The 25,022-nt window shown below is 39.1% G+C and overlaps 1 protein-coding gene across 1 annotated transcript in view; it reads left to right on the top strand.

Annotated features, from left to right (window-relative positions):
• The window catches only part of MYO1H (myosin IH), an 835,299-nt gene that overhangs the window by 696,720 nt on the left and 113,557 nt on the right, over positions 1-25,022 (top strand). The window contains exon 29 of the mRNA XM_044068514.1: positions 6,511-6,608. Within this exon, the coding sequence (XP_043924449.1) occupies positions 6,511-6,608 (98 nt within the window). The remainder of the gene's footprint in view (positions 1-6,510; positions 6,609-25,022) is intronic.

The raw sequence follows: 25,022 nt of genomic DNA, 5'->3' as shown, positions 1-25,022 counted from the left end.
TATCTCTCATGGTTGTCTTTTCAAAAAAATTTTTCAAGTTTGGTTTACTCTTCTATACAATTACTGGAGTATCTCCAATCAATCCTGATGATATTCTCACATCTAAAAAAAAATTACAATGTTTACTAATAATATCCCTAATAATGTTAGAACTAATACTAAAATCTACCAAAAAGGTTCTGTCACATACATTGTGCCCAACAGTCCTGTCACTACTAGTGTTACTAAATGTCCAAACAATTTCACTTAAAATTGTGGGAAAATCATTCTTCTTCCTTTTCTAAACTTAAGCAGCCCCTTCAATTAGTCCTGTTGGATACCGTCTATCACTTACCATCTTAATGAATTTCTTCATTTCCAGTAAACACATCAGAATCAAAGGAGATAAGCCTTGGTATTCTTACCGTCTATACCCTGATTACTCTCTTTTTTTCTAATGAAATGGGTAACAACTTGTATAATGTATTAATGAATTACTGTATGTATACTTCCTATATATACAAGAATGGAATTTCCTAGATTAATAATCCTGAAATACTCCTAACATCCAAACAATTGATATAATCCTTTGATAATGAATGTGTAATTACATGCGATCCCAAATAAAACCAAGACCCAATCCTCCAAAGGCAGACGTCCTGTCTGGTGAACCCCAGCCATAAACAAACTATACAATAGAAGGAGGAAGCTACTAAATGATAAAGCAAAATCCCAAAAAGGGAAGGCATCACTGATCAGTATTAGCAAAAAACTACGGGCACACATAAAATTGTCTAAGGCCAGCTTCGAGAGAAAAATTGCACAGGACACTAAGGATAATCACAAGGCTTTCTTTAGTTATGTTAGGAACCTGGGTGGTAATTCTCAGATATGCTCAGAATTAGTCCAAAATGACAAAAAATACACCGAACCCACAGACATTGCCAACATCCTAGCTGACAGGTTCAGCGCAAACTTCTCCCTCCCCACCAAAAGGGCAAATATCTATCCCAGCAGAGTGCTGCGCCCCCCTGACATCTCAGATGCTCAGGTAAGAGCCACCCTCTCCAAAGCAAAAAACACAGCATCAGTGGGACCAGATGGTGTCCCGGGCTGCGTCCTACATGAACTCAAAGAAGAGCTAAACCCAAACATAAAACTACTGTTCAATCTCAGCCTTACTACAGGATATGTGCCCAAAGAGTGGCGTACAGCAACAGTGGTCCCTCTCCATAAAGGTGGTGCCTCAACGGATCCTGGAAACTATCGCCCCATAAGCCTGACTAGCTTGGTCTGCAAAGCTATGGAAAGGATCATCATGGACCTCATAAATAAAGATATTGGGGACCTACAAACACTGGATCCTACCCAGTTCGGCTTTGTTAAGGGCAGATCCTGCCTCTTAAACCTGGTTGATTTCTTTGAAACAGTCACCAAGGCCATTGACGAGGGAAGGTGGTCCACACAGCCTACCTGGACCTCGCAAAAGCCTTCGATACAATACCCCACTCGGGCATTATAGATAAGCTCACCAGCTTAAATATAAACCCCTATGTCACTAGATGGATTGCAAACTGGCTCAAGGACAGAACCCACATGGTTAGAATTGCTGGAGCCATGTCAGACTCCAAACCAGTTACAAGTGGTGTCCCACAAGGCTCAGTCCTGGGACCTCTCTTGTTCGGTATATATTTCTCGGAGGTACAGGCCAACACGGAAGGACTGTGGCTGACCAAGTTCGCAGATGACTGCAAACTGGGTGCCATAATCGACTCTCCAGCCGACACAAGCATCCTCCAAAAGGGCCTCATAGAAACAGACAACTGGTGCCAGAGCCATGGCCTCAAGCTAAATGCCAAAAGTGTATAGTCATCCCTTTGGCAAAACAAAGTGCCCACAAATTACCACATAGGTGGAAATCCATTAAGTACAGAAGAAGTAATTAGGGACCTGGGGACCCAAGTTGATAGCAATCTCTCATTTGACAACCACATGGCCTAAGTGGTTAGAAAAACATTTTATATAGCCCACCTAATCATGAAGGGATTCACATCTAGATCGGGGAGGTCATCGTGCCTCTTTACTCATCCCTCATCAGGCCCATAATTGAGTACAATGCCCCTTTTGGGATGTACCTTACCAGACACCTGCAGCAACTGGAAAGACCCCAAAAGTACCTCACCAAGAGGATCAAAGGGCTCAAACAGATGCCATATGCTGCCCGGTTAAAGAAACTCCAGCTCTACTCAGTGGCATACCGCCTGTTCAGAGGAGATCTGTGCCTGACGTATAAAGCCATGTCCAACCCGGAATTAATGGACATGCTGCACCTCAGAAAATCCAAATCCCATCGAGCTACGCGCTCGAGAGACTTGAACCTCAGCACTGAAATAAATAGGACATGCTGGAGGGACAGATTCATAACCCAGAGGCTCCCTTCACTCTGGAATAAAATCCCAGTCCAGGTTAGGCAGAGTCCCTCATTGACTCTCTTCAAGAGGAATCTTGATGAGTGGATGGGAGATCGTAGGTTTACCCCGGGTATCACTTCTGTGTCACTGTTAGATAGAGGCATAGTATACTAACCTCGAAAAAGGGCATAGCAAAATAAATTTAGAATGGGTGGCGAAAGCCAAACACATTCTGGCTAGGCTTATAAATGCCCTAGGGCAGATAGCCTAGTATGAACCTATGAACCTATTAACCTATGAACTGTAAAGCTTAAAAAAACTAATAGCACAGTCTATGTAAACAAAAAAATCATCCAGAGTTATAATGTTACCTTTCCATACCATGAAAATATTGTTCAGAATCTTGTAATAGGTGATACATTGTCAGAACACATTATTTAAAAGAATAAATTGTTTTTCACCAAGGAACCAGGTTCGCAAAAATGGGTGTGCAAGCTGCACCCATAGCCTCCCCTATCTTCTGGCAGTAGTACTCATGTACAAAATGGGTCTATATTATAACTGCGAAACCTCGCATACATGAATACGGAAAAGTCGACACATATTGTGCGAACCGGAAAAACACCGAATGTCCTGAACTGCGAAATTCAAAATGTTGAATCAGTATAGTTGGCCAACCCCATCACCCGCTATGTACTACTTACCCAAACAAAATAAATAATCCATATACATACACTTAACAAAACACTACTTCTAAGGTCCGTAACTATTGCACAACTACGTTAAGGAGCTATACCCAAACAAAATAAATAATCCACATGCATACACTTAACAAAACCCTACTTCTAACCCTAAACTAAAGCTTACATGTATTACTATGTATGCCCTTACCTTAACTTGCACCCTAACCCTAAGGTCCGTAACTATTGCACACTTACCTTAAGGAGCTATACCGGAGAAGGGCCAACTATGATGATTCGACATTTCAAATTTCACGCTTCAGGATGTTTAGTGTTTTCGCGGTTCACTCAATATGTGTCGACGTTTCCATATTCGCGCAACTGCGGTTTCGCTATCGTAATAGGTAACCGTACAAAATACATAAAATTAATTTCTAATATTATTTCCATAAAACATTCTAAAGTCTTAATGTCATTAATGGACAAACAATGAAAAGTTACTATAGCTTTCCCAAACCATGGCATTCCTAAACTGTGAAGTATTACCGAGAACAGGTTTTTAACATCATTCATAACCATGTAACATCCATCATCAAATTCATCTTTCTTCATCTTTTTATAAAGTGCAAAAAAATCTTTTAAGCTATGTTCAATAAACACTACATTCTTTTTCAACATGACTTTAGCTATTGTCTCACATTTTTAAGCCTGCTGATAAAACAACAGACCTAAGTGTGTGTGTGGGGGGGGGGGTCTACCATATTAGAATGTACCTTGTGAATACCAAATATTGATGGAATAACAGGATGCTGCACCATCATATAGTGAAATAATTTTTGATAGCAATCCAGTCAGCAACATTTCATCCAAAATTATTATTTTTTATATACCACAAATATTTCATTCTGCAACCCATCCTCATATTATCCTTCAGGTTATTAAAGCCATTCTACGTCCACAGTCATCCCAGGTATTCATAATGACCATCCCCCACCTTTATCAGATTTCATTAACCTGAGTGAATGATCATATTTTAATTCCTGAATAGCACCTCACTCCTCATTAGACATGTTGCCATCCCTCATGCACATTTTTCAGATAATACTCTGCTAATGTCCTTTTGACACAATTTCTCAAATAAGTTCACAGCTGGGTGTATAGGGGGTGGAAACATGCTTTTCATTTTAAAATTAGTATCACTGTAATAGATAACCTCTCTACCCTTGTAAAAAAAAAAAAAGGCCAAATGCAACTTTCTCATGAAGATTTTTAATTCCATTAAATTATCATCCAGATTGGATTTAGTCACTGGGATAAAGGTAAAACACTTCACAAAACTCTGGTGATGGATGTCATTGATTTGAAGTTGACTGTAATAAAAGGTTTAAAGTCAAACTTATCAGTAATGGTGACAGTTCCTGATGTTGTAAGGTTAATATCAGCCACATTACAAGTTCTTTCTGAAGCCAGAATTATTCTGTTTTCTTTGAAAAGTTGAGTAACACTATGGAATAGGGCAGCAAGGGGTACTGCTCCTACAGCTGTGTGACTAACTCTTAAGCACCACCAGCACCCTCGTTCTCACCTCCTGATAGCATTCTGTGCACTGAAGTAAAAAGTAAATGGAGTAACTGGGAATGAGCAAATCTTGTGTAAGGAACTGCATGTATAAATGTCTGACATGCTTAGGGCCAAAGAAAGAGGTGTGGTATGTAAATAAATAAATAAAATAAAAATAAACAGTGTCTGTTAACCAGATAAAAGGGACTGTCCACACAGTTCCTTTTCTGGGTCAGTATCTAGTCAAGTGATTTGGTGAGAGTCAAAGAACAGACAAATGGAGGCTCAAGGAAGCAACCCCAAGACTGCTGTAGGATCTGGGTTTGCATGTAGTCTAAAACTTCTACACCAAACTGACAGTGGAGATAACAAAAATAGTGACAGCCTGTATTTAATCACTTCCAGCTGTCATTAACTGTCCTCCAGATCTACCACTGACAAGATACAAGTCACCTACAGCTTAATTCTCGCTGGATGGGGGCATCTGGGTTTTGAAATTAGGTAATCAAACCACTGTGTATAATAGCAATTCATATGTGATTCAGAAAGTATTTACCTTGCATGCAGCCAAGCCTGGTAATAATGTTCAGACTGTATCTGCCATATAAGCTTTAAGCAGATATTGGTCACCGATATTTCACAAAAAGAGATTATTAGATCATAGAAATTAAAAAACACAAAGGCAATTTTAACTTACTGCAGAATATTTCAAACAAGCAAACATGTTGCAGGCACACAACCAGGTAACACATGTTAAAGAAAAGCTTTGAATTGCTGAAAAAAATATTAAAACACTAATAAAAATATGAAATAAGCCATACTGAATACTTCTTATTCGACTTTCTTTGCTGACCTAAATGTTTTCCGATAAAGGAAGAACTGCAAAGTGTGATAGTGTATACATTTATTTTAAATGTCACCTCAATAAGTATAATGTTTTGAGGTGTAGGCTAGCTTTAAAATCATATCTCTTCAGTTAAGTGGGAGCTGGCCATTTGTATGTTCCTGTTCTGTATTTCATTAGACAAACACACACACACACACACACACACACACACACACATATATATATATATATATATATATATATATATATATATAAATATATAGCTATATATATTTTTTCCCTCAAGAAAGTATGTTGGTTATGTTAAATAACACAATTCCAAAGTTTCATTGGAGAACTACAAGTGTGTGTGTGTGTGTGTGTGTGTGTGTGTGTGTGTGTGTGTGTGTGTGTGTGTGTGTGTGTGTTTACAGTAAAAACTCTATTAACACAATTACAGCTTAGTATGAAATAACATTTTTGAAAAATGCTTCTACAGTTCCATAGCTTAATGTCAAATTTCTCTTTCAACATTCCCATCAAAAGCTGTGGACTACAGATATGCGGGAGCAGAGTAGGTTATGAGGTAAAGTACCAATTAGACAGCCATTGTATTCTCCTCCCCCAATGTGTTATAAAGCATTAGTGTACCACACAATGTAAAAGGTGAAAGCAGGGCCAACACTGGGTGAGAATGACAAATCTAATGTTGTGTACAATTTGTTAGATTCATCTTTTCTCTTGCCTCTAGGACTGCATGTCAGAGTTGTCCCGTTAAGTATTTTCCTGTGACAGCATAACTCGCACAGCTGAGGCTGTATAAAAGGAAAATGGCATTGCACTGGCCGAATGTTTTTCACTGGAATTCAGAGCACACTAAAAATGAGTGATAGGACAGAATAAAATATAAACTGATACAACCTTTTTCATTAAAATATACATCTACTATGGATTTATGCATTGATAACTGTATTGCACAAGATGTATGCTAATATGAAATTACTAACAGCTACTGCTACTGTTATAAAATTCATTTTTAATTTCTTTTCCTCAGGGTGATGCAATCTTGCTGTGTGAGCACATCTTTGAGACAGCTATAAAGTTATGCACATTAGCAAAGAAACAGAATGCACTGAAAATTGTTCAGGGAAGGTAAGGAGCATTTGTGAGAAGGACTATTCTACAAGAACTGTTACCACACATTTAAAAAAAGAGTGAAACAGGCTTTTGTCAAGTAATATGTAGTTACCTCCCATGGATACAGTCGGAAACCTAAATTATTAAATGCTAAATAAAATATCTAGTTTAATAAGAATTGAGATGTTTTCAGCAAATAAAGAGGATGCACAAAAAAGTATATTTATTTATATGTATCTATGTGGCGTAAAATATAACACTGACTTGGAACATCTCATCCAGTTCAACTAAAAAGAATCCCATCATTCAGTGTTATGATACATTGATACTATTCTGGTTTTTGTCCCTTCTAATCTTAGCTGTCTTCTGTTCCTTTGTTCATATTTGAAGCTTCACTCATATGATATATGTTCTTGGCTTCTTCTAATTTTGCAATCTTTCGTTATTCCACTTTTGTCTGTGTTGTTTGGTTAATGTGAGTGCTTACAATTTTGTATCAGGTAAAATTCACTTGGGTTGACCTAATCCGCTTTTTGCACCTTATCAAACGGCTACTGGCTCAGTTGCCATTGTAATCTGGTTTATATTGCATGCACTGATTTTCTGCTCAAATGTATGCATTACAAGACATCTTTTCTACTTTTAACACCGTTATTAAATTATCACTAAAGACATAGGAAAACATACATTACTATAAAAGAAAACAAACTATATTAACATGTTTCCAGTTGCATGCATTATGCATCATGTATTTTCTTTTCTATAACTATCCTTAGTCCATCATTACATGCATTTCTCAATTCTTGCCTATCAGATTCACATGCTTTCTGTTTAAATGCATCTCCTGCAGCAGTGCTATTTGCAATCTGCATTTCTTAATATAATTCAGTACTCTTTCCTTTTTGTCTATACTTGTAAGGCAATTTACATTCCAAAATAAAATTGATAGCATAGCCATTATGATAAGAAGTTATTGTTCTCATCTATTGTATATGACAGCTTTTTGAATGTGTATTCCAACTTTTTTGTCACATGCAGACAATAATGTTTGGCATGTTGATCTTTTATTTTTTTCTTGTCCTTTCTATTTGAACCTCTGTCACATTTTCATGACTTTTTGTTTTAATGAAACCCCCCAAAACTATAAATTTTAAGAACACCCCATAACCTATTTACAAACACACACTATGTACATCTTCATAAAATGAAGTTTAATCCTCCTGATAGGAACAATTGCCCCAAATCAACATCTGCACAGACAGGCATTACCTAACATTAAGGTTACCCATGCTAAAGTGCATGTTATAGCCTGTACTCCCACTTACACTGACTGCTGTATGTTCTTTCTGTATCTCTGTTCCAGTCCCAGATGTGAAAAACAACGTTTATAATTTCAGAAAACATTAACTTTTAGCTTTATGAAAAATACACTGGCTATCTTTAAATAAAACTAAATTATGTACTGTTCTATTAAAGGCATTGAACTATTACGGCTGCTAGGGAAGCTGCTGTCGCTTAGTCACTTCCAATAATTTCAGACTTTACTTTTTACTGAACTGATTGCCCTTGTACCTTTAAATTTTTCATTTCTCTCAGCAAGCAATGCTGAGAATCCTCAAGATTAATTATTTGCACCTGCAGACATCTTGTCTCCATGGAAACATAAGAACAGAATGCATAATTGCCTTCAGCTGCAGACTTCTTAAATCCTACTGAACATTTCTAAAGAAAAAGAAAACAAGCTAATATCATTGCATATGCAAAAAACTTAGTACTTTCATGGCACTCATCTTTCTGTCTTGTTTTTCCAACCTACTTGCTTACAGAAAATACATCTTTTTAGATTAAGCCGAGGGCATTAATCTGGACATTCACTTATGCAAAAATAACAGAAAACATCTCAACTCTACATATAATATCAGTGCAGTTTTATACCCCCTCCCCACCCCAACAGCCCAAGGTTACAGCATATTAATGTAAACTTGGTTTGGCCCAGCCTTTCTTATTTTTTTACATTGTAATGCCTGTACTTGTTTTCTTTAATATCTTTATCACATAAAACAATCACAAGCAATCAATCTCCTGTGCTATTTGAAGCATCTACTGTCTGCTACTTAAATATAATTTTTACTTGATCTGCACTTCTTGCATTGTATTTTACTGTGTGCTATTATTTTTTAACTGTATTTTACTGTATTTCTGCTGTTTCCTGCAGTTTTAGCCTAACATAGATTTGGTTCAGATTTGCTGGACCCAGTCTCTTTTTACAGGTTCTGAGCACTAATCCTGCTTTCCTCCACAAACAAGGGCCTTCCAACATACCCTAGTGAGAGTAGAGTGCAGCTAAGGACCTATCTGAGTGGTGATTGCTGGCTCAGAGCCCAGTATAGTGTGCTACCACTGGTTATAGTGTTTGAAATCAGTTTGATTTCATGGTGAGACATGCATCTATATTAAGAATCTAGAATCTAGACTCTCTCACTCACAAATCATTATATCAGATAATAAGCAGGTTGTCAGCTCACACACTTCACCTCCAGCACCATCCATGCGTACAACACTTAAACCTACATATGCAAAGGTTCTCACTAGAAGCCTACCTAAAAATCAGAGATCTCCCAAACATAAACACACTTTATTGAATACATTCCCAGCAAATCACAGTACACATACAAATGCATGCACCGGTGTCTCACTAAACATGCCCCTAAGGCAAAACACAAAATCAAATGTTTTAGTCATAGTCACTCCATTGTGAGACACACAGATGTCCTACTCACCAGGTTGGATAAGGAAAAGGTCATGGTCAGCTGTCTGTCAGGCGCCAGGATCCGCCGCATCACACATGCACTCAAGTCTCTCAACAATAGGCACTGTTATGACTTTGTCATAGTCCAGGTTCGTGTGAATGACATGAGACATACCTCGCTGGACTATATGAAGAGAGACATGACTGAGCTTTTTGATTATGTGTGTCCCAGGTGGTATGTCCCTTGCCTTAAGAAGCATTCTATCTTCACATAGGATGATGCTTCAATACAGACAAAAATTATTGATTTCAACAATTGGCTTAGTTTCTGATGTCATTTCTAAGGGGATCCAGTCCCTGTCAGCCTGGGATGATATGGTTGATAGACCATGATGCTTTGCCAGAGATGGTCTCCACCTGTCACCTCTGGGCTTTTGGCTACTAGCTATGGTTCTTGCCTCCCCCGTAGTGCCTTTTTTAAGCAATGTCACAAAAACAAAATTCCTGATGTAAAAATATCCTGAAAAAACAACCTTAAGGTTATAATCAACACTAGGAGTCACTCAAAGCACTCCTCACCTTTGAAGATGCAGACATCTGTGCAGTCACAGAGACCTGGTTCAAGACCATGGAGAGCACCCCGGCCATACAAAGATTTAATGCTTTCCACATGTTCAGACCACAAAATGAATTAGTGAAAACTAAAGGAGGAGTATCAATATTTATCAAATATAAATACACTTCCAGATTGATTAAACAGAATGATGCCCAAGAGTTATTCCATGTGCAAATAACTATGGGAAAGACCCTCTCCACGTTATCATTAGCTATAGATCCCCCTCCATGAACCATGATATCCACACTGCCTACTTGCATCTACTTGCTCAAAATACAACCAAACACCCTGGTTATGGGTGACTTTAACTACCAGTCCATAAACTGGGTAAATTATATGTGCACAAACACATGCGCCCTAAGGTTCTTGGACTTCATTAACTCAAATGTCTTAGAGCAGATAGTTGGCCCCCCACAAGGGTCCCAAGCATTCTAGACTTACCAGCCCTCACCAACATGGTAGAACGGTGAACCACCACAAGTGTGTGGCCCTCCCTGGTGAAGTCTGATCATAAATCAGTCTCTTTTGAAGTAATGATAGCATCAGACTGCCCCCCCCCCCAGGAGAAATTAGGTTAAAAAACTTCTCCAAAGCTAACTGCAGCCTCTTACGAGAAGGCATTAATAGCTTCAATCCTCCTGTCCCCACTGATGGCAAGGACACCTGCACTGGGATATACACCAATGCATTGTATAAACATCTATACAATTGTATCGACTCAGCCATTCCTGATAGGACCAAATAAAAATTCTCAAAAAAAAACAAGCCTGCCAAACAGGTTATATAATAAGAGGAAGAACTTGATGCCTAAGAGCAAGAAGTAATGATCTCAGAATTAGAAGCACACCCATCTCAGCTTGAACAAGCAAACATAACGTCTTGTAAAGTCCTCTAAAGCTAACTACAAATCTAGATTAGCATCCCTAGCTAAGGATAACCATAAGGCCTTCTTTAGCTACACCCAATACCTTAAAGGAAAAGCCCAGATTTGTGTTGAACTGGTAGTGAATGGTACCACATATACTGAACCAGTGAAAACAGCCAACATGCTGGCGGATAGGTTCAGTGAAAACTTCTTCCCCCATCCCTGCCACATAATGTATACCCCAAAAAATTCCTATCACCTATTCTCCACTTGCTATCTTTAAAGAGCAGGTCTTAACCACTCTCTCGAAGGCTAAAAACACAATGGGACCTGATAACATCCCAGGCTGCATTCTCAATGGTTTAAGAGTTAACAACACCATTGGATACTCCTTTTGGCCACAGCCTAAGCACTGTTTTTTCCCTGATGAATGTAAAGCAGCTACCATCATCCCCTTGCACAAGTAGAGTGCATCCACCAACCCTGGGAATTATAGACCCATTATCCTAACCAGCCTTATCTGCAAGCCCATGGAGACCTTCACACACTTGACCCAACCGAGTTTGGTTTTGTTAAAGGAAGATCCTTCTGCTGAACCTGGTGGACTTCTTCATGACTGTCACCAAAGCCCTGGTCGAAGGCAGATTTATGCATAAGACCTACCTAAACATGGCCAAGGATTTTGACACAATCCCCCACTTAGGCATCATTGAAAACCTCACCCAGCTGGGGTTCAATCCACATACTGTCAGGTGGGTTGTAAACTGGCTCACCAACAGAACACATTCAATCAAAATAGGGGACTCCAAATCCACCAGCAGACCCATTACCAGAGGTGTTCTACAGGAATTGGTGCTGGGGCCCCTATTGTTTGGAATCTACTTCTCAGATGTACAGGCAAAAACAAAAGGTCTGTGGCTGACAAAGTTTGCCGATGACTGCAAACTGGGAGCAGTCACTGAGTGTCTATACGATGTCAACATTCTACAAGGACGACTTACACAAACCAATGATTGGTGCCAAAGTCATGGTCTTAAACTCAATGCAAAAAAATGCATTATTGTCCCCTTTGGCAAAGGTGATGTTCTTGCAGATTACCATATTTATAGCAACATCCTAACCTCTAAATCAGTAGTGAGAGATTTGGGCATACAGGTTGACAGCAACCTTACTTTTAATCAACATGTCTCCACAATGGTAAGGAAACCTTATACACTGCTCACCTCATAAGCAAGGGCATAGCTTCCAGGACAAAAGTTGTTGAAACCCCTGGGGAGATGTTTGTAGTTCAGAATAACACTGAACACCTATCTCGTCCCATGTTAAAACCCGTTCCTAGGTTGTTTTTTTGTCATCGATATTACTGTTTTCGAACTTCCGTGTTCGACAATAGTACAGTCGACGAAGTTTGTTTTGAAATTTTAATAGTAAACCTATGTATATATATATATATATATATATATATATATATATATATATATATATATATATTAGAGAGAGAGAGAGAGAGAGAGACAAAAATGATTGATTTCAACAACTGACTTAGTTTCTGGTGTCATTCCAGGGGCATCCAGTACCTGACAGCCTGGGAAGATATGATTGACAAACTAAGATGCTTTGCCAGAGATGGCCTGCATCTGTCTCACTTGGGATTCAGGCTTCTGACAAGGGGACTTGCCTCCCCCATAGTGCCATTTTCAGAAAAAGTGATGGCTAAAACTACCAACATAGAAATTTCATCAAAACCCAAATTAAAGGTCATGCTGCTAAACGCTAGCAGTCTAAACATGAAACTGCACTCATTGCAAGCATTCTTAACCTTGGAAAATGCTGACATCTGCGGAGACACAGAAACCTGGTTCAAAGCTGCCAGCAGCACCCCAGCCATACCGTGTTACTCATTCTATCATAAATTTAGACCTCAAACTGTGGGTAGTAAAGACAACGGAGGTGGAGTTTCAGTATATATTAAAGACATACACACCTTCAGGCTGGTCAGACAGTATGGCGCACAGGAGACACTCCAGGTGCAGTTAACCATTGACAAGATCCCTGTACAAATCATAGCTAGCTACCAGCCACCAAATATGACTCAAGATTCCCAAACTGCCTATCTAGACCTCTTCAAATCTATCAAGATTTAACCCTTTACCCTGATCCTGGGTGACTTTAACTACCCAAACATAGACTGGAAGAACTACTCATGCCAGAACACAAATGCCCAGAGAGTCCTTGATTTTGTAAATGAAAATGCTTTGGAACAGCTAGTCAGTACCCCCATAAGAGGTGATAATATCTTGGACTTGGTATTAACCATCATGAGTAACCACTGCAGCATCCCTGCAGTATCATCCTCCCTTGTAAGATCCGACCATAAAGCGGTCACATTCGAAGTCACCATCTCAACGACCCCCTCTAGCTCGGGTCAAACAAAAAAAATTCTCCAAAGCTGATTACAGCCTCCTGGATGGTATAAACAGCTTGGAAAAACAGCATAGACCAAATGCCAGAACACTACAGCACAGCACAAGATACTCAGCCACAGACTAAAGTAAAAAAATACTTTAATGAAAAGGTTTAGGGCTTTCTTCCCCTGATAGGGACTTTTCATTAGTCTTTTTTTACTTCTGTCCATGGCTGAGTTCCTTGTGCTGTGCTGTAGTGTTCTGGTATAAACAGCTTCACAGCCCTCTCCCCCTCTCTAGGAACTGGCACCAGTAACCAAAACTATACCAAATTACTACAAGAACATTTATATAGATGCATGGAATCAGGAATACCTGACAGGATTAAATCATCCTCCTCAAGGAAGAGTAAACCTGTCTAGTGGACATCTGCAATAAATAAACTCTATAACAAAAGAAAAAATTGCTGTCCAGGATCAAGAAGGAGTAGGTGCCAATTGGAGGCAATCTCTCCTTAGCCCAAGCAAGCAAATAAGGGCACTAATGAAATCCTCCAAAGCAAACTTCGAGTCCAACTTGTCCACATCTACTAGAGACTATCATAAGGCCTTCTTCACGTATGTCCGTAATCTCAAAGGTAGCACCCAGATCTGTTCAGAACTGGAGGTCATAGACATCACATATACAAATGTTGCTGATATAGCAAACTTGCTGGCTGACATATTCAGTGAAAATTTCACCCCCTGTCCCCCCCATCAGTAAATCAGGACATTCCCAGTACCTGCACCTTCCCCTTATATCTAGGGATCAGGTCATCACTGCTCTCTCAAAGGCAAAAAATACAGCCTCCATGGGACCCAATAACATCCCAGGCTGCATAGGTTCATAGGTGTGTACAAGTCTAATGGCCTTGGAGCCTTTACATGCCTAGCCCACAGGATTACCCTGGCATTGGGCCACCTGACCTTAGTTCCCAGTGCCTCTGTTGAGTAGAGCCACTGGAGTGATCTCCGGGGTGAATTTTCTATTTGCCATCCACTCATTATGATTTCTCTTGAAGAGGGCCAGTGAGGTGCTCTGTTTGATGTGTATGGGAAGTCTATTCCATAGCATGGACAGTCTCTGGGTTATGAACCCGTCCCTCCAGCATGTTCTGTTGATTGTGGTAATGAGGTTGAGGTCTCTGGAGTGTGTGGTGGAGAGGGATTGGGATTTCTTTAGATGTAGCATTTCTAACAGAGCTGGGTCAGACATGGATTTGTAAGTCAAGCAGAGATCGCCTCTAAGTAGGCAATATGAGACAGAGAATAGTTGGAGTTTTTTGAGTCTGTCCATATAGGACAAGTATTTAAGGCCTAGGATTCTCTTTGTGAGATACTTTTGCGGCCTCACCAGTTGTTGCAGGTGTCTAGGGAGGTACATGACAAATGGGGCATTGTACTCGATGATTGGCCTACTGAGAGAAGAGTAGAGTGAGACAATGACTTCTTTCTTCCTGGATGCAAAACCCTTATTAATGAGATGTGCCACAGAAGGACTTTCTGACCACAGTGGCAATGTGGTGGTCAAAAGAGAGGTTGCTGTCAACCTGTGTTCCCCGATATCTTATAACGCCTTCTGTGTTCAGTGGACTACCATCGATGTGGTAATTCATGGGAACTGGGTTTTTCCCAAAGGGGATGATGACACATTTTTTGGCATTGAGCTTAAGGCCATGGTTCTGACACATGTCGTTGGTCTCAGTGAGGCCTTTCTGTGGGATGTCAACATCACTTGGGGAGTTAATAATAGCTCCCAACTTGCAATCATCTGTGAATTTTGTCAGCCAGAGTCCCTTTGTGTTGGCCTGGACTTCAGAGAAGTAGATACCAAACAGGAGAGGACCCAGGACCAAACCCTATGGGACTCCACTCATGACTGGTCGGCAGTCTGACTTGGAGTCAGCTACTTTCACACTGTGGGTTCTATCTGTGAGCCAGTTTGCAACCCACTTAGTTTGCATCCTACATGAATTCAGGCAGCAACTTGCAGCCCCATTAGGTGCCCTAGTCAATGAATACCGGCTTTGCCCCAGCTGAGTGGAGGACAGCCACTGTCATCTCTTTACACAAAAGTGGAGCATCCACAGACCCGGGAAATTATAGATCCATCAGCCTAACCAGCCTGATCTGCAAGGGCATGGAACAGATTATTATGCACCTCATTAACAAGGACATTGGCAACCTCCAAACACTTGATCCCACACAGTTTGGCTTCATCAAGGGGAGGTCACGTCTGTTAAATTTGGTCACCTTTTTTTGAGACAGTCACCAAAGCCATGGATGAGGAGAAGGCAGTGCACACCACCTACCTTGACCTGACCAAAGCTTTCGACACTATTCCCCACTCAGGCATAATAGATAAACTCTCTCAACTAGGCATCAATCTGTATGTTACCAGATGGGTAGCTAACTGGCTCACTTAAAGAACTCATCTAGTCAAAATAGCGGAAGCCACCTCAAGCAGTAGACCCATATCGAGTGGTGTACCCCAGGGTTCGGTCTTAGGGCCTCTGTTATTTGGGATATACTATTCTGAGGTGCATGCCAAAACCAGTGGGCTATGGCTGACCAAGTTTGCAGATGACTGCAAGCTGGGCACTGTCATCAATTCCCCTAGTGACGTGGACATCCTCCAAGAGGGTATCACACAGACAAATGAGTGGTGCCAGAAACATGGCCTCAAGCGAAAAAAATACATCCTCATCCCCTTTGGGGAGAGTGACGTCCCCGTAAATTATCACATTAATAACAATGTCCTAAGCACACAGTCGTGAGGGATTTTGGCACCCAGACTGATAGCAACCTAACTTTTGACCACCATGTTGCTTCCGCTGTACAGAAAGCTTTCGACATGGCCCACCTCATAAGTAAGGGTATCTCATCCAGAGAGAAGGAGGTCATAACATCCCTGTATTCTTCCCTTATAAGGCCCATTATTGAGTACAACGCCCCATTCGGCATGTACCTCCCAAAGCACATGCAGCAGCTGAAGAGACCACAGAGGTTCCTCACCAGGAGAATCCAGGGCTTCAAAAATCTGCCATACACAGATAGTCTAAAAGCCCTATCCCTCTACTCTATTTTATACAGACTCCTCAGAGGTGAACCCTGTCTGGCATACAAAGCGATCTCGGACCCCGCCTTGATGGGACTGCTGCATATCCACAAGTCAAGCTCCACTCGAGTAACCCACACACATGGCCTCAACCTGGTCTGTGACACTAATAAGACTTGTTGGCAGAACATATTTGTGTCCCAGAGACTCCCCTGTCTGTGGAATAGACTCCCTCTCCACGTTAAGCAGAGTACCTCTTTACCCCTTTTTAAGTGCAACCTGGATAACTGGATGGGAAATAGAAAATACATCCCTGGGATTCCACCCGTGTCCCTGCTGGACAGGGGCATCGGGTACTGATTTGTCTATACATGGGCTAAACTCATGGCTAGGCTTATAATGGCCTCAGGGCCAATAGTCTAGTAACTTCCTATGATCCTATGACATGGAGCACCTTGGGTAGGTTAAGTACAATGACTGGTGTATCGACGGTTGGTAAATGGGAGATTTTTGACAGCAGTTACACTGAATGAGACAAAGTAATGTTCCTTTAGAGAGCATTTGAAAGAGGAAAGAATAGGAGAATTTGTTAAATTAAGGATTGAATTTCATACAGGTGGGGCAAGTTTATGGAAAGTCCCCTTTCTGAAACATGGTATTTTACATAATGTGTCAACATTAATGGCCACATAAATAAGATACCTACTTTTATTCTTCATACAGACTTACAATATTATTTTCCTAGTGATTCAGCTTTATGGTTGCTATGATTTACTGTGCTGCACACTCCAGACATAGATACATTCAGATGAAAAAGAAAACAGTTTAAAAAGAATTATGAAAATCTTTCAACACAGCTGGCTTAAAACTGTCATAAGCAGTATAATTAGCTGACCAGAAATAGTCTCATGACTACGGCTGATCTTGATACTGAAATCAATGAATGTTATGCTGCCTTCCTTTGGTATACACATCCTGGCACAGACTGGGCTTTCATATATCCTGTAACATCACACATTCTGTCAAGCTGGGCATTTCATATATCCCCCAATATCATGCAAGCTGCAATGGTTAAGCATAATCATACTCCCTAACACTACACAGGCATTCAAATATCTTTCATCATGACAAATCATATAAAAGCCATTTCTATATCTTTCAACAACTCATATCTTGTGAGACTGGGCATTCTAATATAACTGCTAAACATCCTGCCAGGCTGGATATTTAAACACATTCATTCTGAAGACAGACCTGCTACATTATCTATTGATTTGCTCTGGTAAGTATTTATTGATACTGGTTTTATTTGTTAAACGTCAGTCTGTTTTCTGCAAGGATGGGTTAAAGCAACAATACAAAGCTTGTTTTTGAACTATTATTTATCAGAGTAGCTTGAGTGAGAATTTTTGTCTCCTTACTTACCTGTGAACTATGGTGGAACGTTCAGTGGCTTCTTCTTAAAAATCTAAACTCTCATTATGTTGTTTATTTTCCTTCTGAAGAGTGATCTGATGCTAGTTTTCATCCTCATCATCATTTTCCTCTGTTCTTAAATTTTGTCTTTTTATCTGTCTGACCTTAAACTTTAGCTGCTGTGCACAGTATTGACTTTGTTTTATAGTCCGATAACTGTTATCCTGAGGTACAATTTAGTACTGAAGAAACAAGTTTCTCGTAGGTAGGCATTTAACAGCTTCATTGAGTATTACTAGGTGAGCGGCCTAGATAACCATTTTGATGGCTAGCCAGTGCACCCCAACAAACTTTTAAACAAATGATCTGCCTCAAACAAGAAGAGACATTTTACCTACCTCCAGTGGTGACTCGGCAAACACATGCTCAGTCATCAAGACTGGTTTTAATGGTGGCCAGAATACTGCTTTGTTTTACATGCAAAAGGAAGTCTATTTTGTAGGTGGGGGTGCGTTGGACAGAACAGTAACTAGGTTATCTGGTACCCTTGTGCAGTTTGCCAATCTGGCATTCCCCTTAACTCTAAACTTTAAGCACAAAAAAAAAAAAATCTTCTCAAAGCTGAGGGCCAAAAAAAAAAAAGAAACTTCTGTTCTGAAACTGTAGGCAACTGCTCACTACAAATGTAACAAGCAGCTTGCTACACTTAAAATGCCACACTTGAAGTGTTTCTGCATTTCAGCCATGACCGCAAATACTGTTACCATACCATCTGCATCCGTCAATTGTACCCCCTAACTCATTGTACCTCACCTGATCATAGCTAGGCCTCTGACATTGAGTCAGATATCTATCATGCCAATGGGTCCTATTTGTATTATGATGAACACTAAAATATTTATTGTGAATATTTGTAGTATTACCACTTTCCTGAAGGTGATAGAGGTTTAGAAGAAGCGAGAATTTCAAAGCATGGAAGGTTAAGCAAAGGTCAGAATGCAGAAGCCTGTATGAGAAACAGTAAGGTGATAGGGATTTTAATCTATCTAGATAGCTTAAATAGCTTAGTCATGTAATTTTTTTAGTTAGGAATAATAGGGTCCTTTTGAGTTGGGCAAGATGTTTGGCGAGGTGCATGCCAAAGGGGACACTTAATTCTATGATTAGCCAAAAGAAAAAAGAACAGATGGAAATTATGACTTAGTCAAATCTAGAGGGTATTCCTATGGTAAGTAACTGAGTAAGGCAGAATAAATTCCTAACTATGATGGATATGTGGTGGCAGAAGGATAGCTTATTGCCAAAGAATGTGCCTGAAGCACCACTTAATGTGTTGATTTTAAGGGCAGATGACATTTATGTGGTATGAATTGGATAGTCATATTTCTCAAATAAAACTTTGTACATTTTCTTGCAGTGAGCTTTAGAGTATGGTCAGTAAATCAGAATAAGGCATCATCAAGCCTTCCTGGACGATCTGAGTGTCAGCTGTGGTGTTAATAATGTTGCCCAGTTTGCAGTCATCAGACTTGGTTAGCCATAGGCCTTTGATGTTTTCCTTAACATCAAATTAGTAGATGCTAAATAAGGGGAGGGGGCAAGGGGGCAAGGATTGAGCCCTGTGAGACATCATGGGTGGACCTTTTTGTGAGGAAAAGGTACCACCAATCCTCATTGTGAGTTATATTAATGAGAAAGCTGAATGTCCAATGGATGCCATAATAGCCAATATTTAGCTTGGGGAACATGTCAATTTTAGGTATGTGAACTTGTCAATAATACAAGCTTGAGGAATTACACAAAGGCCATTGCCAGGTCCAGGGAGGCGGTGTGTACAGACTGGTCCTCATTCATGGCTTCAGTAACTATTTTGAAGAAACTGACTAGATCAAGTAAACAGGAGCTACATTTCAGAAAATCAAATTAATAAAGGTTAAAGGACTGCAGGTCACCTATTTTATTATTTATATGTTCAACTATGATTTGTTCCATGACCTTGCAAATGATGCTGGTGAGACAAATGGGTCTACAGTTCCCAAGGTCTCACAGTTTAATTTCTCCAAGTCTTTTGGGTCTCTAATACCATGACGGGAATGAACCCCATTCCTTAGTCAAAGTATGATTAAAGTTCATTAAATTAGTATTGCTTCAGTCTTTGATGTTATCCAGAAGTGATCTTTGCAGCACTCACAATGTGCCCAGAACTGAATCCTCCTGTAATTTACACCAAGTTACATGCATCGGCAACATACTCAAGTACGACTATAATTTCTTTTTTATGAGATCCATTGCTCCTACTACTATAGGAAATGTCTGGGTAGCCTTCTTCTACATTGCTATCATTTCTGCCTGTAAATTCTGGCATTTTATGACTTTGTGCCTTTCTTTACATAAGACATTGTAGTCACTGGGTGTAGCAATTTCAATGATTAGTGCTACTTTTGTCTTCTATTCATTGACACTGTATCTGGTTTTCTCACATCTATTTTTGAACTGTTGGTAATGGGTGATCCCATGTGATATAAACTTCATCATTTTCTTTAATGCTTTCTGGCATGTTTCTAATGCTTCTCAGCTAATTCAATATTATAATGTTTGCACAATCCCCAGTGCAACAGTCTTGCCACATTATTATGCTTTTCAGTATACAGGCCTTTTGCCATTAGTGTATTATACCCAGCAACAACATGCACAACTGTTTTTAATTCTGTTTTACAAAACCTGCATATGTCTGTTTCTTCCACATGTTCAATGAACTTGTAGACCAATGTGTACTTAGTCCACTGTCCTGGTCGCCAATATTAACCTTTCATCTTTTGGTTTAAATTCACCTCTCCTTAACCATTCCTGCATTCAGTCCTGATAGACATGAGGTTGTTCCAAGAGTTTTCTGTATTTCTAACTATTTATGCATTTTCCACATTTCCTGCCTTCTGATCCTTCACCTTATATTCTTTCTTTTGTTTTTGGCACATTCAGTTGCTGCCTGGTCTTTATCTATTTCAAGTTTGATTTCCATTCCTGCTTGACACTGATATGCTTCTGCTAAACTAAGCAGAGAAGTCATCTTAGACTTACTCTCCTCATGTTTTAAAGCTTTCACCTCTTGTGTGGTCAGCAGCTACAGGATGTATGCAGTCCTACAATTGCAGATTTATACATGTAATCAGTTTTGAGGAGGCCCATGCCTCCTTCAGAACGGGGAATAAATAATTTTGGCATACACACTGATTTTTATAAATTATTTGATAAGCATAAAGTATTTTTCTTGTTTTCCTGTCCAACTGATCCAATACCTTTTGGGGCCAGTCAATCACTCCAAAACTCTAAGTTAGGACAGAAGGAGCAAATTGGTTTATAGTTTATAGGTGGACTTTGTTCCTAGATGTCAGAGTTGTTTTCAGTATTAATTTTAGTCTTATAAAACATTCCTAAGTTTTATTCACATTTGTTCATGTTTTATTGTTGAGCCTTCATCAATTCCTAAATATTTATACACTCCCTCTTCCTCAAGTTCTTTTATATCACATTTTTTGTCCCGGACTGATATTTTCTTGGTGCTGCAGCTTTCCTGCTTTAAAGGTTGCTTTTGCAGATTTATCAAGACCAAATGACATTGTTATATCATTTGAGAAAATTTTGACCACTTGTAGTTGGCTTTCAGTTCATCTGACAACCTCAAAAATGTTTAAATCATCCACAAAAAGGAGATGAAAAGTCTTTATACTTTGTTGTTTTCTGGGAGTCAAATTGTAGCCATGACCTAATCTGTTAAGTAGATAGCTTTATGGATTAAGGGCAAGACAAAAGAACTGCAGTGACAGTCACCTTGGAATATCCCCTTTTGAATTTGTACCCGTGGAATAATAACCTTTATCATGGCTTAACTGCAAAGTGGTTTGTCACTGTTTCATGGTAGCTGTAATGTAATCAATCAGTGTAGGGGGTATCTTATACATTTGTAAGCACTCATTTATCCATGAATATGGGATGCTGTCAAATACTTTTTTTAGTCTATCCATGTCATACTTAGGTTCTTCTCCTTTTTACAATTCTCTACTATGACTTTATTTAACAACAAATGATCATTTGTTCCATATGACTTTCTTTTGTTACCCTTTTGTTGTATTGCCATGATTAAGTTTTCTTCTAAATGATTATAAACTCTGTCAGCATTAATTCCTGTGTATAGTTTATATATCGACAGAAGGCAAGTTATTGGTCTATAGTTTTTAGGATAGCTTGCAAGTTTGCCCTTAAGGAGGAGTATTGTTTTTACTCTTGTTATCCAGGTCGGCGTTTGTTCAGGGTGCACTATAAATAGTTCTTACTGTTGGCTGAATCTTCATGTAAAGATTTTAGTACTTTTAGACAGAAGTTAGGTACTGCATCTGGGCCTGGGGTTTTCCATTTAGAAGCTTTTCTTAATTCTGTTTCAGTCTCTCTGGTTATCATTTCATCTCATTTCATATCCTGTACATTTGAACTTCTTATTCTTTATTTTACTTCTGTTCATTCAGCATCTTTGTTATGTTCCATATGATTTTCACAGATATTTCTCTAAAATGCGTCTATTTCTTCTTCTTTTTTTTTTTTTTTTTTTTTTTGGTGGTGTTTCATTTCCCTTTTCCTTGTTTCCAATTCCCTATAAAACTTTTTGCATCATCATCAATAAAGTGCTTATACGTTTTTCTGTCTGTGCTACCTTTAATTTATTTGCAATATTATACAACAGATCCTGAATGGTTCTCATACTGTGCATTTCTTTTAACATGTCTATCTTTCTGAGTATTTTTGTTGATCTGTTTCTTCTTTTGTACACTTTTAACAGTTAAGACAAATGATAGCTTAATTTAATCCATGTAGACCATGATAAATCCAAAAGTTAAAGTACCACAGTTAAATACACAAATAACTGTTAAATAAAAAGGAAGATAAGCACTTTCATCTCAAACTATTTGGACATCTAATGATCGTATCCCAATAGTTTAAATAGACCGCTGAAGGTCAAGTGACTAGTAGCCATTTGGAAGATGAAAAACAGCAACATCCCTTATAATATACCAAATCGTTGGTCAGGTGACATAGTACTGTTAATAAACATAATAAAGCTTGTTTTTTTAGTTAATTTATCTCAACAGTGATTAAGCCCTGGCCAGCAGTCTGCTTTAAAAAAACAGCTGCCAAAAAAGCTCCTGTCTTTCCAGCTGTAAGTACCATGCACCTCCCCTTGGGTTACAGAACACTTGTTCTATTATAACAAAATTAAAAAAATGTTCAGAAAAATTTATTACATGTCTAGCCAAAGCATTGGAAACTTTTTTCTTACAGATGTCATAAAGATGTTTGTACATCCATTCTCTTAACATCTGCTCATTTCTGCCAATATAAAAACAACTGCAGTTTTTACACAAAGCTGCATAAACCACCCACTTATAACAGCAGTTGAATTTTCTTTTTAACTGACCTTCTTTATCCCTGATGGAAAAGGATTCTTCTGTGTATATCAGTTTACACATCGAGCAGTGGCCGCATTTCCTCATAGATTTTATGAAACTTTCCCTTGTGTAATTATTGGAAATGAACTGTAAAATATTCAGGTGTTTGACAGTTTTACTGTCCAAATTAAAGGTGGATATAAAGGAGTATGAATATAAATACCCATCTATATTATTTGACACCAAATTCTGGTCAAAATTGGTGTTAGTTAAAATAGGAGCAGAGAAGTTTCTATTTCTTTAAGCAATAACCTCCTCTTTAATTTACACCACCAGAGAGGAAGGATAACCTCTCCTTAAAAACATATATTGTAAAACTAAACATTCCTTTAAAAAATCCACATCTTTGGTGACCATTCTTGCAGCCCTGACAAATTGGTCTTTAATGACTGATTTTTTTCTGGGTTATAGGATGGGCGCTGGTATAATGAAGGAATGTGTCTGAGTATGTAAGTTTTTGATAAATGTTAGCATAACAAGCTTTATGCTCCATCTCTTTTTCCAAGAGTACATCCAAATATAAGATTCTTAAAAGATGTTTCTTTGAGATGAATCTTAAAAATTCGGTACTTCCATTAATGTAGATAAGAAATTCTTCCAGTTTATCATTAGAGTCTTTCCAGGGTCTATATTATGTAATCAAAAGATGTGTTCATCGAATGCATTTTCATCAACACATAAACAGCAAAAACACTAATTTCTGAATGGCCACTTCAGCGACTTTTTTCCCCAGGGGAAAAAAACACTTGGCTGTTGGGGATTTGCTGTTTTCCCCACTATAGTGTGATCTTGGAGTTGGTATATTTAGTTAGGGGGGTGGGGGGCACAGCCCCCCACATCAGGGGGTGTGGAGGCAAAGCCCCCCCCCCCACTTTGTAGGGTTTGAAAGTTAGTTTTGTTTTTGTTTGGCCAAGTCATTTTTTTTCCCTGGGAAAAACATTTGCTGAAGTGGCCATTCGGTAATTAGTGTTTTTGCTGTTTATGTGTCGATGAAAATGTGTTTGATGAACATGTTTTTCAATCACATAATACAGACCCTCTTTCTGCACTGTAAACAAATCATCAAGGTATCTAATATAAAAACAAAGGGTCCCGCTTGTGAAGGTACTCACCAAGACTTGAAGATGAATTCAGTTCCAGCAATATTACTCTCCTTTGCTTGCTGATTTTATCATCTCTCCATTCAGACCCCTATCATCTCCCCATTCAGACCCCCATCATCTTTCCATGTAGACCCTCATCATCTCTCCATTCAGACCCCTATCAACTCTCCATTCGGACCTCTAACTTCTTTCCATTCAGAAAGTTCCCAAGGTCTCTGATGAGGCTGCTCTTATGCAGTGGAAATAATATGGCAGCTCTGCAGACATGTTACATAACCAGTGAAGAGACTAAGGCTGAATAGATTTATAAATGGTCTAGCAAAACTCTATTGTTTTTTTTTTTTATGACCAGGAACAGGTGTGCTATCAGGGCCCAAAGAGCTGGTGTGTTTTTTTGCTTTTAAGAAATGCTGCAAGGACTAGTTCTAAGGTGATTATGAGGGGAGGAGTAACTTGAATAGCAATGAAGGGAATGAAGAGGTCAGTGGGTAGGATGAAATTACAGCAGAATTTCTCAGCTAGGATATCGGTGATGGCCTCGATCAGAATAAGTGATACTACTCAGTGCAGTACCGGGTGTCGCTTCTGAGTTTCCTTATATAGTTAAACATGACCCTGTGATTGTCCATGGGACATGTAGCAACTTTTAGTTCACAGCTTGCTTTTCACTTTATCACAGTG

This window comes from Protopterus annectens, chromosome 4.part0, assembly GCF_019279795.1.
Source record: "Protopterus annectens isolate FY-2018-M chromosome 4.part0, PAN1.0, whole genome shotgun sequence".
Taxonomy (NCBI): domain Eukaryota; kingdom Metazoa; phylum Chordata; order Ceratodontiformes; family Protopteridae; genus Protopterus; species Protopterus annectens.
This window is presented reverse-complemented; position numbering and strand designations above follow the sequence as displayed.